Here is a 23,358-nt window from a genome sequence, read left to right on the forward strand (position 1 = left end):
TTATTGCCTGATGTGGTGCGTTGTTGTGGGCTCAGGCTACTCTGGATGGTGAAGCAGCTGAGCTTCACCAAACTTGCGACCGTAACGCCACGACAGCATTGCCTGCATTCGGGCAACGCGATCAAGAGCGTTAGACCGTATTGTCAAGTGCAAGACAAGAGTTGAAGAATGATTTCATGGCCGATTGCAGTGATTGTGGTGCCGACAGAGAGAGGAAGTAAGCGTGGAGAGAGTAGTCATCATGTGAATGAAGGAGGAGAAGTCCACGGACGAAGGAAACCGGTGGTCGTCCCTCCCGGCGAGTGAGGGTGCCAAGGATTCTGACAACGACGGCAAGAGCACCGGGTCCGTTAGGGTTTAGTAGCCATACTTGGTTGTTCATCTTCGATCTGCGCCGCTAAAACGCCACGCCGAACATCTTGATGCTGCAACAACTGTCGACGCTGTGCTCTGCGCAGACCAGATGTGATTACTTGTCCTGACTTTTTGGGAGAGCACATTGCTGGCTGTAGCTACACACAGCGTGCGCGATGCTCGCATGCTTTCACCCACCACCGATGCCAACACGGTTGCCCGATTGCCCGGGGGGCGGCAGCTCAAATTTGTACGTCACGATAGCATACCAAACACTTCATTCTGTCGAAGCTACGTGCCGCCAACCGTACAGGTTGCTCACGCTCACAGGCTGCCACAGCACCACGTATTTCAGCCCCTGCCGAGCTGCACAACCGAAACACGAGATCTCGATACAGATCTTGAGGCTCAAGTCGCGAGCAAGTGGAGCAATGTCACAGACCGTGGCACAGCCGCAAGTGCAGACTTGCACCACTACAGTCATGACTCTCATATCTCAACAAAAATGATACGTGAGTACCATATGTCTGTAATGTCTAGACGCAGGACCACGCTACTTCTGATAACCATTACGCACACACCCAGTCGATGTCCGCGAAATGCCGCTTCCATCACTACAGCGGCGATAACATGCTTGGAGCCCAAGCATCGCGTAGAAGTCAGAAGGTGCAATTGGCGCGATACTGCAGACAGCATCTCTCCACCAGCAACCGATGGCTCACAGTCGTTTCGGAGTCCATCCCGATGAAGTCGCCTGTCAGAAACGACATGGGACCTCTTTGGTACCATGCCACAGAGCCGGGGTTCACCTCCTAGAGCCAACCGTACTGCGTCGCCGTCTGTCCTGGTCGAGCAGCATCGTCGAAACCATCGTCCTCGTCATCATCATCTGATGCCTCGTCGTCGTCGTCACTGATGTCGTCGTAGATGTCGCCCCATTCCCCGGTAGCCTTGGGTTCTGAACCACTTGAGTTCTCGGCGACTTTCTGGTCCTTCTCGACTGTTACCGATTCTGGGGAAGGCTTCGTGCTACCGGCCTTCGCCTCGTCTTGGCAAGAGGTAGAACTAGTATCGTGGTCAGCTGTGCGACGGAAGACGACCGGCTAGATACCAACGCGTGATCTTGAGAAGTTGGTGCGCTCGAGAATTTCGCCGGTTTTGCATCACGAGCTTGAGATTGAGCTGGAATGGATGTTTGGTGGACGCCTTTGCTTGCAGCTCTACCCACGGGCGAGTGGGACTTTGAAATGCCATGATTCTGACTATGCTTGTCTGCATTGGTGACCTGCTGATCACCAGCTTTGCCAGTTTTGGAACTGGGTCCTGCCATGGCTTGGGTTGTAGTCGAGATCAAGGACGAATCAAAAGAGGTGGCAGAGTCCAAGTTTATGCAGAAAGTGGCCAGACGTCTGCTCATGAGATCATGTTGGCCCAGCTCATAGCAGTGACCTAATTCTGGTCACTTCTGGACCAAGTGATAGAGTCAGTGACTGTGGTCACTTCAAGCAACCGAAGTCAAGTCTCTTCACTTCGCTCACCACCAGGACTCGGTTTCGTCCGACATTTATTCTTTCTTCGACTTCGGCCGCCACGAGGTGGTATTCAAGCGGATGGGCCCCAATGGCTCCCCAAATTCCAGCGGACCAGACGAACTCCTCGCGACGTCGTCCTTTGCGCCGCCTTCTGCCCGCTCCTGCTCGGCCATCCGTTCCTTGACTGTTTACGGATTCTCAATCTCCATCTTTGACAAGTGAACCGCCTGCAAAGCGGCCGCGTCATGATCAGCCTCCCTCTGAGTCCACCTTACATGTAGGAGGCTCATTTCGACCGCATCACTCGCAGGCGTTGGCTGACTCGCCGCAACCTCAGTATTCCATTCTCAAAGACGCCGCTCAGCTCGTAGACTCTGCCGCTGTAAATGCACAGATTCAAGCAGTAGAGGCTCAGGCTCAGGCTCAGTCGAAGGCGAAAGAGCAGGTCAGGTTCACTGTAAGTCCCCAACGTCACTGACACTTTACGATTCACCTTTCGTACTGACAAAAAAAGGCTGCTGGCTTCGTGAGCTTCATTCGAAGCTACGAGAATACGGAACCTGTGGTGCCTCTTCCAACTCTTCACGAATGGTGCGCAGAGCACAACCTCCAAGTCAATGAACCTCAAACAAGTCTTCGAAACATTGCCACCGCGCGCGTGCTTTGCTCGCGATTGAGTGATGTGGACTTTGAGCGATTGGCCACAGACTTGGCGGCTTCAGAACAACATCGTCCTACACAAGCGCATGTCCTGGAGTCCTTCCGGAATACGCATCGCGATTTCCTACCGACCGCGGGTTTTCTCGACGAACCAGACTTTCTGAAGAAAGCGTTAGCTGTCGCAGTCGACTCCAGCCAGCGTCAGCAAGTCAAGAAAGTCGCGCCTCCTGCTGCACTGAGTGGTACGCTGCCGGCTGTTCCAACTGGGGCATTCACAGCGCCGCCAGTAGACCGTGGCCTCACTCCCTTGTCAAGCAGTGCCACTTCTGAAGATGCTTCTGCTGCTCACCTCCATCCTCGCACCGAAGTCTTACGCCCAGCGACATCTGGCAAGGCTGCAGAGAAGGAATTTTCCAGCGGCTTTCAGCAAGATCCCTCGACTCCCTCAAGGCAACCCTCTCTCGGCTCGCTTCTAGGATCTCCGCACCCTCTGCCTCAAAGCAACTTCCGATCTGCTGGACTACGTTCCATGAGCCCTGACCCGAATCATGACTCTCGTGGCAGTGCGGCTAGCTCTTCAGTCATCAACAACGACATGAACAATAATTCCTTCTCCGCTGGAAACACGATAGATACCCTCGATCAGATGCAGTCCCCCCTCTTCATCTAGCTCTGTACGATCAGTCACCTCTAGATACCCTTCTCGGAGGACGTTTCCGTGCGGATCGATCGCAGCCTGTGCCTGATCTGCCACCTCTTCAGCCTTCAATTTTTCTAGGGGCGAGCAAGCAAGTGGACTCCGATGCTGTGAATGCTCAGATTCGAGCAGCGAAACCCAAACCGAAGGCTCCGGAACACGCCAATGCTGTCGTAAGCACCCATTTTCATACGGCCAAATCTTGCATTCGTGCTGACAATCTTCTGATAAAGGTCACTGAATTCGCCAAGTTTGTGCAGACTTATGAAGATCGCGCGTCCATTGTACCACTGGATGCGATGCACCAGTGGTGTGCGGCTCGAAATGTTCGCGTCGACGCGCCCTATATGAAGCTGCGATGTATTGCTGCGACTCGCATCATTCGTTCGAAGTTGGCTACTGCTGATTTCGAGCGGTTTGTCGCGAATTTGAGGGCTTCAGAGAACGACCCAGAAGCGCGAGCGCAGGTCCCAGTGGCTTTCGGTACAGATTTCCAGTATACCCTTTCGCCACTGGCTTCTACGAGGAAAATGAACTCTGGGCATCGGTCATCCCCGTCCTAGTTGCGGACAGCAAAACGGAAACTGGAAAGTACATTCACTTTGCAATCTTCCTCGCGAACTGGATCCCGCAGCTGCTGGCTTGTCGAGACAGGGCACCTTAGCTGCGCTGCACACGGTGGAGATACTAGGATCGAAAGGGTACCCGAATTCTACGGGCAAACGAGCACGGAATTTCAATCCTGGTTTCTGTTTTGGTTTCCGGTAGTAGCCCCGTCCTCCTCGACCTGCCGGTGCCATCGACTGTCGCAGAGAGTTTGCACAGTCCTCAGTCCAAGGGACGTGATCCTGACATCAATGAAGCTGGAAAGCCCATGGATCCTATGATCGCCTTCTGCAACTCATTTAAACGTGCGCTGCCCGGCGCCAGTATCGAAACCCAGGATCCGGCTGGATATCACGCCTGCATTCGGATTTTGCGGCATCATTGCAAGCCTGAGACTTTTGATGGTGTTGTGGCAGATTTCCGAGCCTCAAAGCATTACCCCCAAGCACAAGCACACGTCGTGGCATCTTTCCGCAGAAGACACCATGATTTCCTGCAGGCTTTTGGATTCCTTGAAGATCAAGACTTCATCAAAGAGGTGCTGTCAGTCGCGGCCGACTCCCACCAGCCTCAGAACGTCGAGACCACACCCCCCGCAGCACTAGGCGGTGCACTTCCACAGCAGCCTATGTGGGCTTTTGCATCGGAAACAGAACGACAGCAAGACGATCGTAATCAGGCCATGGCGTTCGCCCTCGAGGACACTGATCCCGTAACCTTGGGCACTACTATTCTGCGCGCTGTTTTTGAGCCGAGTAATGTGCCTTTCCCGTTCACCGACCACTGGGCTCTCAAACGCAAGACTCCAATTGCTTATAATAAGCCCGACGTCCGGCCACCGCCATCTCACGCACAAATTCTCCCAAAGCCTCTCGCACCTCTTTGAGTTCGAGGTTGGCTCGCAGCGCAGGCTCGTCGCAGCATTCCTCCACTCCTCCACATGCGTCTTGACCTGCCCCACGCGGCGTCGGTGACCCATGGCACGGCAGACCTAGCTCTCGTCGTGACTCTGCTGCGATGGACAGCAACCGTGAGGCTGATCCGATGGATGAAGGCTGGAATCCTGGTGATCGCACAGATACCTATGATGTAAATGGCTCCGTGGCACGCTCTTCTGTTCGATCGTCAATTGCTCCTAGCTGGAATGACGATGTTGACCGCATGGACGAAGACCTGGACGCAGATAATGTCCACGGGCCCAAATCGACGGGCTTCGGGTCCTCGAGGCAAACATGCTCATTCAACAAGGCCAGTTCAGCGCCTTCTACGAGCGTTCGGGTGTCTACTGAATTGGTCGCTGCTGAAGCCGTCCCTGACGATGTGGAAGTGAAAGTGGAAGAGGAAGACGTTGATGAGTCGAACGAGCTCCTGGATGATGAGAGGGCTCTTGTGCAACGTGAATATGTCAGATGCCTCGGCGTTCATCAACTATGACAGACATCCAATCTCCTGTACTGGTCCACACAGTTGATATCAGATGTTGAATCCGCGGAAATGCAGCTCCAGCTCCTGTTTGAGGACACAAGATGGCGCCTCCATGAGCCTCTCGACTATGACGAATACGATAACGTCCACTATCTGTCTCAGGAGTTTGCAAGAAGCCTTCTATCTGATCAATTTATCGACGCACCCGTTGATCAGGTGCTGGACGAGTTCCAGGCTGCCATGTCACCCGACCTCGCAGCGCGATTTGCACGCTTTGACCAAAAGGTTCGAGCATACGATCCTGCTTCCGCGCCACCGGCAACAATCGACGTTAGCACAGTGTGGCCAGCTGGGGACGGGGCTGTTCTCGACCACTTCCAGAAGCGCCTCAAAGCAGAGCTGGAAAAGATTGAAAATCTTCACATTCCTGATACCCGGTTGAAATTACTTTCTAGCAGCTTCTCGAGCCCGTTCGCTTGCCTCATGTCGTATCCTTGCAAAGGTCGAGGCAAGTTCGAACATTATTATCAAATCGCGGACGTTGCATTCCCTTCTATTGCATGGTCGAGGCTCCTCATCATGGACTTTCCCGATGAGCTCGGGTCCCACAGGCTCGCTTCGACTATTCAGAGATTCTGCACCACTTGGAATTTCACGACTGTGTCAAAGGCTTGGCGCCCGTCGCTCTGAAGTATCGACTCTGCCACTGCAACTAGGGGTAGATATGAGTCGTGTTGATACTGGTTCAACATCTCAGAAAAGAATTATTGCTCATCGTTCGCAACTGTGTCCAAAGCCTTGGCGACCGTTGCTCTGAGGATCTGGTCGACGCAGTGCTGCCCGGAGTGATTAGATGCCAGGCCATTCTTATCTCATTCCATTGGAGATGATCCACTTATTCGTTCTTCACGACAATGTGAGACTCTTGGCGCCTGTCGCTTTGTGAATTTGGACTGCACAGTGGCATCAGGGTTAGAAATGGATCAGGTCAAATATATCTCGATGATCCAGAGTTTGAGTCGCTCGGTCCTTTCCCAGGATTTATTTTCGGGCAGCAAATTTCACTACCGCTTCGCGCTGCGTGTTCATCCAGATACTAAAGAGATCGTCAGAATCATCTCCTTCTGACAGCCTCTTCAATCGGTTCAGTATCCGACCACGTAGGGCCGATCAACTGTCTCGATTCAAGATCTGGGCCTCGATCTTGCTCGCGCAATGTTAGGGAAAGAACGCGGGAAGTGGAATTGTGCTGCCTTCCGGGAGACCCTCGTGGAAGAGAGAGTTAATTATCATAATGTGGACGGTTTTCAGAAGAGATTTGGAGTGAATCTTAGGGCATAATGAACGCATGACATGAGACCCTCCAGATTGTCTGCAGGCTCTTTCTATATATCCTACCTGAGGCATATTGGGCGCTGGCTTCAGACTTCTGCTGTCGCAACGTGTTTACCTATAGCAATCTACTCTGTTTCGCTGGTAGCTATTCTCTCTTCCCCTCCAATCATCCAAGTATGGCGCTTACATCGGAGAGATCAATCATCGAAAGTCTATACGTTCTAATTACCACTTCGATCGCACAGCCTGTCGACGACGGATTGTGGAGACTGGAGATTCGGTTATTGACAATCCACTGAGACTGAAGTCGAAAGTCTGTGTGTGTTCCACGATAAGGTGAGGGTACAATTGGCCAATGGCGGATTGTGCGATTGGCCGATTCTTGTGTTGGCGTTGTCTGATGGCAGGAGTTTGGGTTGGACACGCACCCGCCACTAGTAGACTGCGTGACTCGCCGAATCTGTGACCAGTTGACTTTGGTTCTGAGTAGTAATGTCGCTCGTAGGCTTTATTAGTGCCAGGTCAAGTAGCTTCCACATCGCATGAAGAACTATTCTAAAGCCATCAGCCAATCTGAGAGGTTGTTCAACAAATCTGTTGGCCATGCACTTTGTGGCCAGTCACATCTATGGGTCGCCCATCCCGATGGTGGTCATCTATTGGCGTCCAGCTTTCGCTCGGGCCACTTAGCAGGTGGACTTCGCTGTTGTCGAGCGGGGATTCGGTCTGTGAGCGTGAAGCCGAAGTCGAGATGGAAAAATGGCCACTTCCCAGGTCAGGTGCCTTTCCTTGTGTGCTCTTACCTCCGCGGTAGTAGTGCTCCGCGCACCTACTTGACCTGGAGCACTCTCGGGTTTCGAGGGGAAGGTAGGTGCGAAGTTGGTGCAGCCTCTGCATTTTGGACGCTTCCACAGTTTGTGACAAGAGCGTTTTGATAGCCGTCATCTGGAGAAGGATCTACCTCCAGCACAGGCCGATCGGCCATGATGTGGAACTCATCAGTTCGAGAACTCCATGCTGCCTTATGCACTCTTCGAACAATTGCATCATTTAGCGCCCGGTGGAGGCGGGTGCATTTCTCTACTTCTCTCGTGCCCGTTGGTTCGAATTTGTGATCGCTCTTCGTTCGGCCAAAGATCGGCACAATTCAATTTCAGCTTCATATCTAGCATTGGATTTGTGCTGCCATCAATCAACCAATGATTGCACACCTTCGTGGTTGTAAGTGTCGCACCTTGTCAAACCTGTTGAGAATTCAGCACTGACTCGCCTCAAGGTATAGTGTAGCGGTTATCACATCGGATTCTGATTCATCAGAACTTTCCGGGAACCCGTAAGCATCAACGCATCGTCACAATTCGTTACGTCGTCCTAACAGTGCAATAGCGGTTCGGTACGTTCATCCACTCAGTGTCATAAGCCCGCAGTGCCTAATAGCAATGCAGATTCCGGGTACGACCTTGAGAAAACATTCTTTTTGCCAAGATTTGAAATTGAGTGACTTTTGCCCCACCAAAGCCAACTTCTCTCTTGTGCTTGAGCATTGAATGACTTTTTGTTTGCACGACAGGAGCTGACACTGCTTATGGTTGTTCTCACTTACAGACGAGCAAGCAAGAATCTTTACTGTGCAGTATGCTCTTTGAGCTTGGCATTGGCCTATTGGAGCCGTAGTGCGTCATTAGTGCACATCATCACTGGTTGCAAATGAGCACTTCATCGACCAACGATGTGTCATCGACACAGCCAGCGCACCCGCATCGGAGGGACGATAGCCCGCAATCTTCGAATCGAGCCGCTGCAGCTCACCGCATGGTCGGAATGGCCGCCACCGAGACACAAAGAGCTGCACGTAGCAGGATCATTACACGTCACAACGACGCGTAGACGTCGAGCTCTCTATGAATTGCTATGGGTCAAGTATATGCCACCTTTTGTCCTCTCCTACATTGCATTTGAGATACTCAATCACATTCATGCAATCTGCTAAGAGGTTGCAACCCATCGTCTCACGCACACTTCAGACATCGCGATTCAGGCCAATCGGACTTCCGAACTCCTTATATCAAACAAAAGTCTCTACAATCACCGCACCCACAAGAACAATGGCCTCCACCAGCGTCGGCGCAACCGGAGCTCCAGCCAACGCTCCAGGCGAGCAACATGAAGTCCGCCAACAAACGACAACGGAGGACATGAAACCCAACCCCTCAGCATCCATTCCCCTCTCTCCAGCTCGTCAAGCTCTCATCGACGACATTATCGCTCTCTACTCATGCCAACCCACCATCAAGCGTGTGGAACGCTACACGCCAGACTGTGTATACGATGATCAATTCGTCTACGCCAACGATCGCTACAAGATGGCTGGCCAGTGGTTCGCTCTCCCCAAGCTGTTTAAGGATTCCAAGAACGAGGGCTACGAAATCATCAAGAATGAGGACAATCTGATTCAATTTAAGAACGAACAGAGCTGGACATTCAAGATCATCCCCAAAACAGCAACGATCAATGCTCTTGTGAGCTTAAGTCTCGAGCCTGGGAGTGAAGATGCTGGTTTTGTGAGGGTTAAATACCACAAAGACCAAGCTAACGATCGGGATTATTCTCACGAGGGTGTAGGCTTTAGCTTTAAACGCTGGCAAGCTGATAATGTCATGAAACAGTAAGTATAATATGGTATGTGAAGTCAGTGAAGAGTGCTAACATTTTCACTTTTGTAGCATGGACTCCGAGGAAGTGGCATATTTCGAGAAAGACAAAGTGGCCGGCAAAGAACACGTGCGAGTGCATGGAGATGGTGGAAAGCAGAATGAAAATACACCTTTGAAGGATTTGTGATGTGGCATCACCGGTGATTGGGGTTGAGTGAAAGTGTTGGCATGCATCACAAGGCAAATTCCCCACATCGGCAGACACGTGAGGACAACCTCACAGCAGCGGACTCGTATGCCGCAAACTGCAGTCAGACTTCGACTTCGATCTGAATACTGCCTTTGATACGAACAGATATCTCGAAAATATCAAGAGTTGCAGCGCACCCCAAAACTGCTTTTCGGCCCAAAATCTGCCTATACACTGCTTTCATGGCATTCCACCTTTCTCTCACAAGTTAAAGTGTATGTCAACTCACCTGAAGTTGTTCACTTCCGTGCAGCCGATATGAGAACGAAGAGGAGAGATCGTAGCTGGCAAGTAGAGCGGAGTCGGTTCGACCGGAATGAAGTGAGGTCAAAACAAACACCACGCACCTGCCACATGTTCGACCTACTCCGTTGCAACTTCCAGCGAACCTCCAGTGCAAAAGTGCTGCTTGCGAGCTTCGATCACTTCGAAAGTATGTACTGGGAGTTCATCGACACCATTTGGTGCTTTCGTAGGCTCACCTCCATGCTCACTGCGCAGCAATCGTCAAGTTCGTAGTCTTTGGCCCGAAGACGGACGGTAGAGACGGCGCCTCACTCACGACATCACTTCTTATGCAACTCTAACAGTTCGCTTCGCATCTGCAAGACCTCTAGTCAGTTGACAGGTTATGTCGCGTCAAAAGCCATATGCCAGCTGTCACTTCAACTCACTCACTTCATAACCTTTGCTTCGTGACCCAATGCCCACTCCTCGCCACTCTTTTCCAACATGACTACAACTACGATCAGCACTTCTGTAATTGGTTCAACGAAGCGGCGCAACACTACAACAACAACAAGCTAGACAAATGCATCGAGACATATAAGGCAATTCTTGCGTATGGCGCTTGTTCTTGCTACATCTGCATGAAAACGCCGATCCTCCTTGGCAGCACAATTAGAAGGCTGAGAAGAAGCCATCGAGTGTTGCAATCAAGCTGAAGCACTTTGGTGTATTGTATCGCGGTGCCATTCCTCTGGCGAAGACAATTCAGCCAATGAGGCGTTGGCTGCGCTACGAGAAGCTATTGATGACTTGAAACATATGCATGCGGAGGAGGAGCGAAAGGCTGATCAGTCTGAAAATGGGTGTGCAGCATGCCTGGAGAGTTAGACAGGATAATGCGTCAGGCGATGAGGAGTTTGGGCTTCAGAGCGAGATAAACCACGGCCCTGGAGCGACAGTCGCTGTGCACCCGGGAGCTCCAGCATGAGCGACGATAGGTAGCTGCAAAGTTTCGATATGTTTGACGTCCATATTACAAGGGCCCCTCCGCCTCGTGTTGGTGTTCTGAAGCAGATCTAAGCTAGTCAGATTGGGAGGCATCCATTGTGGATCGAATGTGAGCAGGAACGAGGATCACTTGAAAGTTAGAGCAGTTGCATTTTGTTTTCCATCGCATAGCTCATTCTAGGGTATCAGATCATCTTCTTCCACTTCAAGTCACAGACAGCTCGTCTTTCTGTGTGCCCATCTATTTGCCGACAACAGGCTGACCAGTAGCATGGCTGTCAGGAGTCGAACCGCTCACGACAGGAGCAGCAGCAGGTGCCGGCGCATGGCCCGCAGTCGTCGAATCGCTCACACCATGTGTACCCGTAGCATTCGTCGCAGGCACCGGTGCAGCGGCATCAGTCGTTGTCGTTGGGTGCGTGGTGGTAGTGGTTAAACTTCCGCTGACCGCGTCCTCGACCTCCTTCCCGGCTAACTTGGCATCACTGGAGAAACCGGTCGATTCGTGGGTCTTCTTGTTGCCAATAAGGTCGTCGGCGAAAGTGTTGATGTTCTTGCGGATGCCTTCGGCCAAGCTCTACACGTTTACGTGAATATATGCTCTTGCAGAATAAGGCAACCACGTACGTTGAGTCCTCTCAAGCCGCCTTTGACCTCCTCGGCAGCTTTCTCACCTTGGGCTCCGTTCTTGTTGTTTGGAGTAGTGGCAGACATGATTGATTGGTGCGGGTGGATTGATGAAAAGGACGCTAGTTGGAGAGGTGGGAAATGTGGGAAGGAGTTGGAAGTGGCTTTTTACTTGATCCTGAAGCAAGCAGGAGAGTGTGCAGGAGGTGCAGGAGGTGCAGGAGAGCTTGTTTGTAACAGTGGAATGGATCTTGCTGCGCTGCAAGTACTCACGCGGAAGCGCCGGATGATATGCAGAGGAGCAGGAGGGCAGTGGAGCGGCACATGGCAAGCGTATTCGTCGTCATCGCAGTTGCAATGGCTTTGTCTGTAGAAAGTGATGATGAAGGGCAAAATTAAAGCTTCGCTGCATGACGTCGGCGTCGACAGACAGAAAATGTGATGTTTGCGTGACGGGATTTGAAGCTCTCCAGCCACACGAGCAGGCGCCGACGATTACGATGCGACAGTTAGCGACACGGCCGAATTCCCAGCATCGGCCTGCATTTCGCACCATCATCGTCCTCACCACCATCCACTGCACTTCTCTTCTCCCCACCCCATCCTGTCCTTGCCGCACCATGCGATAGCAGTTTGATCGCCCACCGCAAGTCGCGCCGCCCGAAACACAGCAAGAGGCGCACACAGCTGGGATCGCGTCGTTCCCCACGCGTCGAGCTGTCTCGCTGTTGAAACGCACCGATATACGCACCACCACCGAACGAGACACGAGACACGCGACACACCACCACCGCCGCCGCCATGTCGGGCCCGCAAGTCTACTTGCGATGGCCCTCCTTCACTCTCTCCGCCTTGCGCCCCGAACCGCTGCCTCACACGCTGCTGCCGCCCGTACGAGAACGCTCATTTCGCGCGCCGTTCGGCATTGATAAGGACCTCTTCAATGCCGCCCTCAAGCCGCAGGTGCCCATTGCCTTCGCCTCCGCCTACATCGTCACCGTCTTCCTTCTGAACGCCTACAACCGAAAGCGCAACCACAAGCCTTGGGCCGTCGCGCGACAATGGTGGTTCCGGTACTTCGTCGTTCTGCACAATGCCATCCTCACTGTCTACTCGGTTGCGACTTTCCTGGCCATGTGCAGAGCGTTTGCGCACACTTGGCCCGGCTTCAATAATGAGCACGGCATGGCAGGAATGGCGGATGCGCTGTGCAAGATCCACGGGCCTCGAGGACTGGGAGATGCGACATCCTTCAACACAACGCTGAACATCTGGGAGGCCAAGAACACTGCAATTCGTCTGGGCTACGATGGCAATCCAGACCCGACCGACTTTGGTCGTTTGTGGAACGAGGGCCTGGCATTCTGGGGCTGGTTCTTCTACATTAGCAAATTCTACGAGGTCGTCGACACATTGATCATCCTGGCAAAGGGAAAGCGAAGCGCTACTTTACAGACATACCACCACGCAGGTGCCATGCTCTGTATGTGGGCCGGCATTCGCTACATGAGCCCGCCCATCTGGATGTTCGTCTTCGTCAACTCCTTCATCCACGGGTTGATGTACACCTACTTCACTCTCAGCGCTCTCGGATACCGAGTTCCACAGGCGATCAAGCGATCTCTGACATCCTTGCAAATTGCTCAGTTCCTTTGGGGCGCCTCATATGCCGCAGCGCATCTGTTCGTGCAGTATGACATCCCAATCGCGACTCCATATCAGGTTGTTCACACCATTTCCTCGGTGGTATCAAGCGCTACATCGAAAGCCCAATCCGCAACGTCCGTCATCTCAGAGGCCGTGGCCACTCCTTCTGCCATTGCTTGGGCGGCTTTGGGCAAAAAGATGCTTCTCCGAGCGCTCGGCGAGGAAGGGCTAGCAGAAAATGTTCACGATAAGCGCAACCAGCCACTAAATCCAGTTATGGAGCAAAAGATTGAGGAGTTCAAGGACCACATCCCAGGCGTGCCAAAGTACGAGACACGCTGGAGAACTGACTGGACTCGCGTCAACTGCATCGACACGTCCGGAGAGGCTTTCGCGATCATTCTGAATTTGTTCTACTTGGCTCCTTTGACTTTCCTCTTCGCACGATTCTTCTACAAGGCCTACTTGAGGAGAGGCAAGCCACGAACTGCTTCTCAAGGCGCGAAGTAAGTATCAAACCTGATGACCGCTGACCTACGAACTCGTGATAAGTGATTTGCTAACATCTCTCGCAGGCAAGTAGTCGAATCTGCCAAAGAAGGCGAGAAGAAGACCGAAGAGAAGGTTGAGGAGGCAGGCAAGAGACTCGAGGCCAAAATTGCCAAGCTAGACCGTAAAGATGTCCAAGAACAGCTGCGCCGAGACGTTCAGGCATTCAGATCAGGTTCCTACAAGGCTGGCCGCAAACTCAGCAGCCAGATTCAGGACTTGGAAGAGCAGATCGATAACGCAGCGTCCAAAGCAAAGCAATCCGGCAAGAAGGCAGTTGGTAACACGCAGCAAGCCGGCAAGGATCTTGCCGAGGAGGCGAAGCAGACTGGTAAGAAGGCAGCAGGTAACGCTCAGCAAGCCGGCAAGAATATCGTGGAGGAGGCAAAACAACAAGGCAAGAAGCTGCAGCCCGCCAACACGAACGGCACATCGTCACCAAGCAAAAAGAGCGGCGCGTCGACCCCTCGCGACGACAAATGGTTCAAGAGCGAGAACGATCTCGAGAATGAGTCGGTGGACCAGGAGGATACCGCTGCCAACTCTCCACGCGTGAATGAGAAGCAGGATGACTTCAGTCCCGGGAAAGTCCATGAGGAAGGTATCGACTACATCAAGCAGCGCGTACGAGATGGTACATCACAAGCACCGGCTGACGGCGGTGTCAATCAGGATCTCCTTCCAGCTGATGGCACTTCTAACGCAGAGAGCGAGAGCAAGCAGGATGCTGTACTCGAGGCCTCTCGGGATTCACGTCCTGGAGTCAAGGATGGTATGCCGGTCGACTGGGAGAGCGATCGCGAGCAGAAGTCGAACAAGGAGAACGAGGCACCGAAGACCGGAGATCAGTCTTACGCGTCTGTGGCGAGTCTGAATGACGAAGACACCGATGCTATGGGTAGAAGTGGCGCCATCATCGATCTGGCCGCAAGCAAGGCCGAAGAAGCTGCGGACAAGGTCGACGACGCACTTCAAGCCCGACCGACTTCTTCGTCATCCTCGTCTCGGAGGGACCGGTCAGGTTCTCCAACGAAGCTGCCTCAGAGGCCTGGCTCAAGAGCACAGTCGCGTTCGCAATCTCCCTCGAAGAAGCCTTTCGCTCCTCCGGGAGGCAAGGGAAAGTGACTCCACAAACGCAACAGCAGTAGTGGAGATTATTTTGCTCTTGTTCGAACGCCATCCAGGAATCGAGGATCACCGGCGAGAGTAGCAAGTTTTGGTGGTGGCTGTGAGCTCGAGAGTCCGGGCGGCTCGCCAATCGTTGCTCCACCTTCGCCGATCCGAGCGTTTTACATGCAGAGGAGTGCGAGTAGTAGTACAAGTAGCTTGGGCTTGAGGACTAGTTCGTCGGAGATGTTGTGGTGATGACTGCAGCTCGAGATGTAGCAGGCTAGATGCATAGAAGGGAGGGCGAGAAAGGGCAAAGTGTGTAGATGCCCAAATCGAATGTTTAATGTCGCTTACAGACAGTTCTACGTTCGACTACCTTCGGTATACTCATTCTATTGACGCGCGTCTTGTGTCAACTCGCTGCGACGCCACTCACTCGTCGAAAACAACCATCCATCATCCACTGTCTGAAGCTGTAGAGGAGGTCAAGAAGCGCAATAAAGCGAATATGAATGCAAAATTTGTGTTTGTGGGCCGTGGCGTGAAGCCGAATCTACCGAAAATCGTCCTCACCAATGGAACTTTGCGGGCGAAAAGAGACATGTTGAACGTGGAAACGGAAGGCAGAGCTTGAGCAGAACGCTTCGGGCGAGATGATCAGGACTTCAATGCATCCAACCGAGCTATTCGGTGACGCTGAAGACTTACCGGATAGGCGAACGGACGAAATAGCCGTCGACCTGAGGACTCACTTACCGCACACGGCCTCACAACCGCTTCAGAGCGTTCAATCGAAAGTCTTCATGAGCCATGGATCTGTAAATATCTCGTTTGCGGTTGCTCGATCATGCGGATCCCAGGTCAAGAGTCTTCGTACAAAGCGGAGGAACAGGTCTTTCTCCTCGCCAGGGGTGATAGTCGTAACGAATTCTTCAAGCGAAGTAGAAGGGATCGGTGGCTCAGAGTTCCAATTGCCTACAAAATATCAGTAAACATGCTAAACATGATGATAGCCCATCCGCACCTTGACTGTCGAAGTACTCTGCCATGACTGGGCTATCTCTCAGTATTCTGAGAGGCGGGGGACCAAGGTAGCCGATGTATTGAGCTAGTGCCAACGGGAGAACATATTGGCGATGCACATGGTCAATTGGTTTGAACAAATTCTTGCCTTCGAGAAGTTCTAGGGTCTGCGAAATGGAATCAGTCGAGCGAACCCTTTACATGGCATCGGCTTCCATACCATGACTCCAAGAGACCAAAGATCTACCGGATGACTCCAAGGAAGCTTCAGGAGGACCTCTGGTGCGCGGTAAATGTCGGCCATGATGCAGTCCGTATTGTTTGGTCCCGCACGCCTCATTTGGCCGAAGTCTGTGAGCACCGGGTAGGTGGAGATACCGACGAGGGGTTGCTGAGATTGAAAAATAACATTACGCTCGACCTTCTGAACTGACGGACTTCGATTGGAAATCTCAGCTGCTTCAATGTCTTTGAAAATGTCTTCATGCTCCGCTTGCATTAATACATTCTGTGGTGATAGATCTGAAGCTCGGTCAGCAGCGACTTTAAAGGCGCAGTCAAAAACGTGGTACCTGTGTGTATCACATCGCAAGTAGCATGCAGGAAGTTGAGGGCAAGAATCAGACGGTGCAAATTGGGCTTGATGATGCTCTTCAACAAAGCTCCGGGTGCGATGTACTCTTGCACTTTCCTCAAACTGCAGCCATGAGGCTTGGAGACGATACAGGTATGTTTACCAGTCTTGGTCTCGATTTCGAAGACGTCTGATGCCATGCGTACGAAGTCTGTCCCTGGGTGAACGACGGACCGGGCAAAGTCTTGCAAGTGCTTGAGCATGTTGATCTCGTTCGAAACGGGCGAGTCCGTGCTGTCGTTCTCTATGCACACTTTGAGAGTTGCGTACTGCTGTGATCTGCGATGATTTAGTGACGCCGTAGCTAGGAAGATTGTGTCGTACCTCTCATCTCTTGCGAGCCAGACCGTCGAGTATGCTCCATAGCCAAGCTTGGCAGCGACTCGATATCGCGTACCATAAACATCGCCGATTCTTACAGGAAGATATGTTCTCTGACTGTACCTAGGAAGTGTCTGCTCTTCCAGAATGGCGTCTTCGTGTGAGGTGCTGGACATGGTGTGTGGACGAGTGTAAGGGAGGGTAGGAAAACGACGGCCGCAGATGAGAGGTGAAGTCATCCGCGGCAACCTACAGCCGAAACAGGTGAATGCCATTTTCATGTTCTCGCCGGGTGCTGATGTGTCCCATGTGGTACGCAGCATACTGGCTGTTTTACGCGCAGAGATGAATGGGAAGTGACTGGACGCGTCGTTGTGAAGGGCGATGGTGGTACGGTGCACCATAGCCGCAAGTGGCACGAAACATGAGGTCAGCGCGCGGAGGATGCTCGGGGAATCTGGCGAGTTTTTGACGGACAGCTTCAAGGGCCACGCGCCTCGCCTTCATTGCAGCACGACTCCCATTTCCACCCTCCCGTCTCCTCCCATCCTCCATCTCATCTGTGCCATTGTCGTCGCCGGTGACAGTCCATCGCCGCAGAAGATACATCCCGCGATACAGCGACCATGGCGGCGGCACCTCCTTTGGAAAAGCCTGCGCTGCCCGCAGAGGTCGAGGTCACTCCCATTACCCATCTCGAGCCCATGCGCACCAATTCCTTCCTCGACAGCATCCTCGACACATACCGATCCTTCCAAGACCGAAGGGCGGCGCTGGGACTGAGCAATCCGGGCACCGTTGATGGCATTGCGCGAGAGGTGCAACGGGATGTCTTCCTCACCAACCAGACCTTTTCCGGCCTGCGCGCCGAATTGAACAAGAGCTTTTCCATCTACCCTCTGTTTCAAATAAGCCATGCCTTCTCAAGCGGCTCTCAGATGCTGTCGCCTTACACCTTTTTGGCTCTCTACGGCACAAACAACGTAGGTCGAGCACGGCATCTGGACTAGTTCATCATTTATCAGCTAACATGAACGCTGCAGACACTCTGCCAAGCGCAGCTCGACTCGGATGCCTCATTCTCCGCGCGATTGAACCAACGCCTGACGAACCGCCTTATCTTCAAATCTTCCGTACAGATTCAGCCCGCATCGGGAATGAGCCCAGGTGGTGCGCAAGTGTCACTAGAGCAGGATTACACTGGCAACGATTTCACTGCATCATTGAAGAGCATCAACCCCAGCATTCTTGAGGGCGAGCTGACCGGCATGTTCATTGGTTCATATTTGCAGAGCGTCACTCCACGATTGTCCCTGGGAATGGAGACAGTGTGGTCAAAACCAGGAGGTGGAATGGGACCAGACGCAGCAGTCAGCTATGCGGGACGATACAAGGCAGACGACTGGATTGCGAGCGCGCAGCTTTTGACACAAGGCGGAGTGCAATTGAGCTACTGGAAGAAGCTCATGGATAAAGTCGAGACCGGTGTCGACGTGAACTTGCAATTCGCAGGTCTCTCCGGCGGTGGCATGATGGGCGGAGCACGAAAAGAGGGCGTTGCGACTTTCGGAACCAAGTATGAGTTCTCGCGATCCATTTTCCGCGCACAGATCGACAGCCAGGGCAAGCTGGGATGTCTGTTGGAAAAGGTTGTTGCACCGCCCGTCAGGATCACGTTCGCTGGTGAGCTGGACCACGTCAAGGTATGACATCTCTCCCCTGACGACACATTCAATTGCTAATATCTCCACCAGAACTCTGCAAAGCTCGGCCTCGCAGTTTCGATCGAAGCATCAGGCGAAGAACTCATGGAGCAACAGGACTCGGTTTCTCCCGCATCTCCACCATTCTAAGCGCAGACGGCAAGCTCGATCACTTGACTTTGGGTGGTCACTCTTCTCCTTGTACAATACTCGACACAAAAGAAATTTGTTGTTAGGATGTCCCGAACTGCATGTGGATGGCATGAACGACAAGAGCAGCCACGTGCGGCGATAGCTACATATCGATCTAGAGGGATATGGGAGTCCGGATCATGATGCATAGCGAGCGTGTCACGGGCGCAGCAACGACAACAGAGGCGAGGCGGAACTCGGCTGTCGTTTTGTAGTAATTTGCGGGCTGCTCAGATAGCATTAGCAGCCCTTCTGTGTACATTTACTACCATTACATTGCCGTTTCTCCTTATCGTCCATGTGCAACACAGCTTCCTTGGCCAGCGTCATGCGCCGATCTCACATGCCTCGACCTGACTTTCCACATTTCCACCCAGTCCAGCTTCTCAACTCAGCATGTAACACTACTACCACAGGCGCGCTTACTGCGCACTTCCAACACCATTCGAAATGCCACCCAAGAACACGCTCCTCCTTATCTTTATACACGGCTTCAAAGGCACCGACCACACCTTCCACCGCTTCCCGCAAGACCTCCGTGCTCTCCTCTCGCACTCGTTGCCCGACATCAATGTCGTTGCAACCCAATACCCGCAATATGAGACTCGAGGTGACCTGAAAGAATGCGTCGCCAAATTTAAAGAGTGGATGCAGAACAAGGTCATTGATTTGGAAGTTGCAAACCAGACTCCGAGTCCGACTGTCGACCCCAGTGTACATGTCATACTATGCGGGCACTCAATGGGCGGCATCGTGGCCGCCGAGGCAGCGTTGAGTGTCGCAAGCGAAGAGGTCGTGCCACATTTTGCGGAGACGGGAAATGGTAATACGACTGCCAATGCGACTGCCAATGCAACCACAAGTGGTACAGGAGATGAGAGTGCGAGATCAACGCCTCCGCGCACGTCGGCACTGATGTTCCCGCGTATCAGAGCTGTGTTGACCTTCGACACTCCATTCTTGGGCATCAGTCCTGGAGTCCTAGCTCATGGCGCGGAAGAGCAGATCGGACACGCAAACAAGGCATATCAGGCGTACGACCAGGCCGCGAATTTCTTCGGCTGGGGCAACAAAGGCAGCGCAGCAGCGACTCAACAACCCATTGCCAATGCGAGCAGTAGAGGCTTGCCACCTGCGGCAGGCAATGCCACAGCCGGAAACGGCGGAGGCTTCAAGTGGGGCAAGTTGGCCATGTACGCTGGTGCTGCGGCGGGCATTGCAGGCGTTGCTGGAGCGGCATACTTGAGCTGGAATCAAATCAATCAAGGTCTGGCGTGGGCCGGCAGCCATTTGGAGTTCGTGGGTTGCCTTGCACGAGGTGCGGAGTTACAAAAGAGAGTGGAGAAACTTGTCACTTTGACCAGCACGCATGATGTGGGATTCGCGAACTTTTATGGCGCATTGGGCGAAGAGGCCGCGAAGAAGACCAAGTATGCGGGACAACTTGGCTTGGGCGAAGACAGAACGTTTTGCATCGTGCCGAAGATGAAGAACCACAACGCGAACAGTCCAGTAGGGACGAAGAGAGTCGGACCGGACGATGATGATGCAGCACAACAGCAGCCGGAGGCCAAAAGGAGAAAGCAACTCTCAGCGGAGTCTCCCTCGGAGTCAGAGAGGCTGGAGGCGGAAAGCGAGCAAGTGCGCCAATTTGCTGACGATCGGAGCAAGTCGAAAGGCTTGTGGGTCAAATGCGTAAATCCTATCGCCGGTGATGAGATTACTTCGCATCAAGGCATGTTCGCGCCGGACAAGAATCCGGATTATCACAACATGTTGCCGAGGGCGCGAGATCAGATCTCCGAGTGGATTGATGGGGAATGGTACCAGCGGTCGGGAAAGGAGAGCAAGAGCAAGGAGCGAGGCGATGAGCGCGCAGACGAGGAGAAAGATGCCGAAGAGGGTGCGCCGGAGGGGACTGAAGCTGCTGGATGAGACGTTCTGATACCGATTTTGAATGACAACCGGATGCGGCCGACTTTGGATCAAGGTCAATTATCTTTACACTGGTCTATACACGCACCAACCGAGCGAGAGAAGCGGATTCCCACGATACTATCGACAAGCCTACACAACCAGCGGTGGTCTTCCGACATGGACCATCCGACGTCCGATCACCGTCTGCACGCTCTGGTGCCGCCTACCCCGTTCTGCTCCATGTCTTGTGCCGTCCCCAGCTTGCTGAAGTATGAGGCGTGCTTTGAGTGGTCGCTGGAATCAGGGTCAATACTTGTTTGTCGATGGTCGTCGTGATAGGAATCGGCGGTTTGATGGTCGTTGTCACCTCTTTGAGATAGGTGTAAAGGGTTCCGTCGATGGTGGTGGACATTATTGGGCGCCGGGTTGTGGAGGGCAGAAAGGTTGGTGGTGCTGTTGGAGGGGAAAAGGTCGGACTTTGGCCAGAGGTCATAGTGATGAATATGACCGTCTCGGTAGGCGCGGAGGAGGCCGATGAGGAGGTGGTGAGGTTGGGGGTTGCGGATGGTGGGCTTGGAGGAGTCGGCGGGGGCGACGCCGAACTCGAAGGAGGCGGTGGCGTGGCATCTATCGAAGGAGAGGGATAGGAAGGCTGTGGTGGGGTCGTCGGTTTCGATGTCGAAGTCGTGGGTGGCCCTGGTCCGACCACAACTGGCAGTGAAATCACTGACGTGAACGACTCCGCCTGCGTTGTAGTGGTGCTGGCCGTCGGTGCGTCTGGTTCTCCAGGCGAGGATATCGGGCCTGCGCCCTCACTGGCAGGCTCTCCAGTCGGACTTGGCTGGTCGACATTACCCCCTGGAACCGTCACCGTCCTCTCGACCGTCTGCGTACTCACACTCGCCTCTTTGGGAGCTTCAGGACCACCGTAACAGTACCCTTCCGCCCGACACGCTGCTCCGCCATCAGCACTCAACAAGACGCCATCGTCCAGCTGGCACGGCGCTCCTCCTGTATTATCGCACATCTTAAACCCCTTCGGCGACCAGCCCAACCACGCCTGAGCCAGCGTCCTCGTGACCTTGCACTTGACCCACGCTTCACCTCTCTCGGCCGACTTCATCAGTTCATCTGTGCATTTTGCGATGACTGCCGTGGCTCTCAGACGACCACGTGTGAATTTTTGGCTGAATTGCCAGGTTGCACCGCCGCATTCCCAGCCATCGCCGTTCCAGTGGTCGGTGTTGCCTTTGCCGGACCAGTCGGCGTGCATCTCGTCGATGCATGCTAAGAGCGCTGTCCCATTTGTCTTTTTCGGTACGCCGTGCCAGAGCTTCATCTTCAGGCTGGCGGCGGGTGAGACTGCTGTGAGGAAGATGAGGAGGAGGCGCTTGAGATTCATGATTGCGGCGCTTGCTTGTTGTGGTACAAGATTGGTCTCGAAGAAGGGTTTGAGATATGAAGGGAGGTCAGTTGGTTGTAAAAGATTTGTGGAGAGGTACCAGGTGGCATTTTTTGCGAGTCGAAAATGTTATTGGGTGGTGCTGGATTGGTCTTCAACTTTTGACTTTCGTGGGGCCGCAGACTCACATGTCGCCTGTATTTCAACACGGAAAGCAACTCATCGAATGGACTGTGGTGCACAACCGCAACCAATCTCGACGTATGCGAGTTGTGAACCATTCCGAGTTGTGCGGTTCTCATGTAAAGACCAGTGAGTGATGTATCTTGTAAAACTTCGCTCATCCTATCACAGTGCTCGTTACTTAGCTTCCAGGCTACTTTTGCAGTCGGATGTTATACAGTAACAAATAGCATGATTGAGGCAGAAGGGGAGATGTCGTCTGAAGTGACAAGGATGGCTTGGTCGTGCTATGTCCGCGTCTTGGCGGTTGGCGGACTTCGATATGGAACGCACCTTCATCCTACCTTTTTTCACGGGAAGTCGTGGCCAATATCTCGTTACAGACTTCCCCACGACCCACCTAGCGAGTAACAAGATGTCGAAAATGGTGGTCAAGAAAATGTCGAAGCATGTCAAGCATTTCCTCAGCCGCACGAACATGCGCCACATCATCTCTGCAGCTGCGGATCAGCCGCAACACGCGATGGATTCACGCCTCTCTATTCTCTTTCATGTTCTACACATCACACACGACCGTCTAACATCCTTTAAGATCGGCCGCACATTGTTTTTGGCTCACCGATCAGCTCGTGCGTTGTACATTTGGTCAGCAGCCTCGACATCCAGCTTCGGACGCGTGCGGGAAGCCGATGAGACAGCCCAACACGCCCTCAGACACAAGACTGCAAGTAGTCATGCGTGAAGGCTATGATGATTACGAAAATGATGCCGCGTGTACAACAGGCAACGCCTTCACGAAGCGCACCAAAGTTTCTGGCAACAAGAAACGGCTTATCACTAGTACCTCGAATGCAGCAGTTGGCGCCACTCGCACAAATACTGGCTCTCGCGTGCGTCAAACTCAAGAAGCCTTGCCCACGCGAAATGTGCTCAGACCCTCGAATGCCAACGCCTACCCGACGCGATATATTCCCACTTATCCCAAAGTCCATCGCGACCATCTCGACTTGGCGACTCTGCAGTATTACGATCTTCCCTGGGAGTATTCAAAGGCATGGATTGTGATATGAGCGGAACTGGAAATTTTGATGGCTGACTGCATGATACAGAATGATCCCAATTACTATGTCATTCTCCGCGAAATGGACGCACGGGAGACCGAGATTTTGTTCGAACATACTAGCCGCCTACGCGCTACTCGAGAACGGCGAAGGTCCCCTGTAGTGCGAATTTATGAACGGGGGCGGCACACTTCGCGGTCCAGAAGTCCCAGACCTACCTACGTGCGGTGGAGACGATCC

At 53.1% G+C, this 23,358-nt stretch overlaps 11 protein-coding genes across 11 annotated transcripts; 7 read left to right on the top strand and 4 right to left on the bottom strand.

The window, feature by feature from the left end:
* Positions 1–1,166: 1,166 nt before the first annotated feature.
* RHO25_004751 (uncharacterized protein) lies at positions 1,167–1,608 on the bottom strand (the record flags this gene model as incomplete). The annotated part of the gene is made up of 2 exons (XM_065602590.1): positions 1,167–1,402; positions 1,470–1,608. 2 exons carry the CDS (start codon positions 1,606–1,608, stop codon positions 1,167–1,169), a joined length of 375 nt encoding a protein of 124 aa, XP_065458662.1.
* Positions 1,609–1,682: 74 nt separating this feature from the next.
* On the top strand, positions 1,683–4,735 carry RHO25_004752 (uncharacterized protein; the record flags this gene model as incomplete). The annotated part of the gene is made up of 7 exons (XM_023595665.2): positions 1,683–1,751; positions 1,899–2,072; positions 2,224–2,343; positions 2,401–3,109; positions 3,217–3,416; positions 3,477–3,726; positions 4,107–4,735. 7 exons carry the CDS (start codon positions 1,683–1,685, stop codon positions 4,733–4,735), a joined length of 2,151 nt encoding a protein of 716 aa, XP_023457015.2.
* Positions 4,736–4,866: 131 nt separating this feature from the next.
* On the top strand, positions 4,867–5,964 carry RHO25_004753 (uncharacterized protein; the record flags this gene model as incomplete). Its single annotated transcript, XM_023595666.1, has 2 exons — positions 4,867–5,253; positions 5,317–5,964. The coding sequence occupies 2 exons, from the start codon at positions 4,867–4,869 to the stop codon at positions 5,962–5,964; spliced, it is 1,035 nt and encodes a 344-aa protein (XP_023457014.1).
* A 2,750-nt stretch (positions 5,965–8,714) lies between these two features.
* Positions 8,715–9,450, top strand: RHO25_004754 (uncharacterized protein; the record flags this gene model as incomplete). The annotated part of the gene is made up of 2 exons (XM_023595667.2): positions 8,715–9,274; positions 9,333–9,450. The coding sequence occupies 2 exons, from the start codon at positions 8,715–8,717 to the stop codon at positions 9,448–9,450; spliced, it is 678 nt and encodes a 225-aa protein (XP_023456724.2).
* Positions 9,451–10,990: 1,540 nt separating this feature from the next.
* RHO25_004755 (uncharacterized protein) lies at positions 10,991–11,463 on the bottom strand (the record flags this gene model as incomplete). The annotated part of the gene is made up of 2 exons (XM_023595668.2): positions 10,991–11,326; positions 11,377–11,463. 2 exons carry the CDS (start codon positions 11,461–11,463, stop codon positions 10,991–10,993), a joined length of 423 nt encoding a protein of 140 aa, XP_023456731.1.
* Positions 11,464–12,177: 714 nt separating this feature from the next.
* Positions 12,178–14,697, top strand: RHO25_004756 (uncharacterized protein; the record flags this gene model as incomplete). Its single annotated transcript, XM_023595669.2, has 2 exons — positions 12,178–13,529; positions 13,599–14,697. The coding sequence occupies 2 exons, from the start codon at positions 12,178–12,180 to the stop codon at positions 14,695–14,697; spliced, it is 2,451 nt and encodes an 816-aa protein (XP_023457019.1).
* A 772-nt stretch (positions 14,698–15,469) lies between these two features.
* RHO25_004757 (uncharacterized protein) lies at positions 15,470–16,983 on the bottom strand (the record flags this gene model as incomplete). The annotated part of the gene is made up of 5 exons (XM_023595670.1): positions 15,470–15,657; positions 15,707–15,872; positions 15,926–16,227; positions 16,278–16,618; positions 16,664–16,983. 5 exons carry the CDS (start codon positions 16,981–16,983, stop codon positions 15,470–15,472), a joined length of 1,317 nt encoding a protein of 438 aa, XP_023456729.1.
* A 303-nt stretch (positions 16,984–17,286) lies between these two features.
* RHO25_004758 (uncharacterized protein) lies at positions 17,287–18,513 on the top strand (the record flags this gene model as incomplete). Its single annotated transcript, XM_023595671.2, has 3 exons — positions 17,287–17,643; positions 17,704–18,363; positions 18,415–18,513. 3 exons carry the CDS (start codon positions 17,287–17,289, stop codon positions 18,511–18,513), a joined length of 1,116 nt encoding a protein of 371 aa, XP_023457017.1.
* A 492-nt stretch (positions 18,514–19,005) lies between these two features.
* RHO25_004759 (uncharacterized protein) lies at positions 19,006–20,490 on the top strand (the record flags this gene model as incomplete). Its single annotated transcript, XM_023595672.2, has 1 exon — positions 19,006–20,490. One exon carries the CDS (start codon positions 19,006–19,008, stop codon positions 20,488–20,490), a length of 1,485 nt encoding a protein of 494 aa, XP_023457010.1.
* A 205-nt stretch (positions 20,491–20,695) lies between these two features.
* Positions 20,696–21,874, bottom strand: RHO25_004760 (uncharacterized protein; the record flags this gene model as incomplete). Its single annotated transcript, XM_023595673.2, has 1 exon — positions 20,696–21,874. The coding sequence occupies one exon, from the start codon at positions 21,872–21,874 to the stop codon at positions 20,696–20,698; it is 1,179 nt and encodes a 392-aa protein (XP_023457009.1).
* A 917-nt stretch (positions 21,875–22,791) lies between these two features.
* RHO25_004761 (uncharacterized protein) lies at positions 22,792–23,127 on the top strand (the record flags this gene model as incomplete). The annotated part of the gene is made up of 1 exon (XM_023595674.2): positions 22,792–23,127. One exon carries the CDS (start codon positions 22,792–22,794, stop codon positions 23,125–23,127), a length of 336 nt encoding a protein of 111 aa, XP_023456630.2.
* Positions 23,128–23,358: the final 231 nt, after the last annotated feature.

Source organism: Cercospora beticola, chromosome 3, assembly GCF_033473495.1.
Source record: "Cercospora beticola chromosome 3, complete sequence".
In the NCBI taxonomy this organism is placed as follows: Eukaryota; Fungi; Ascomycota; class Dothideomycetes; order Mycosphaerellales; family Mycosphaerellaceae; genus Cercospora; species Cercospora beticola.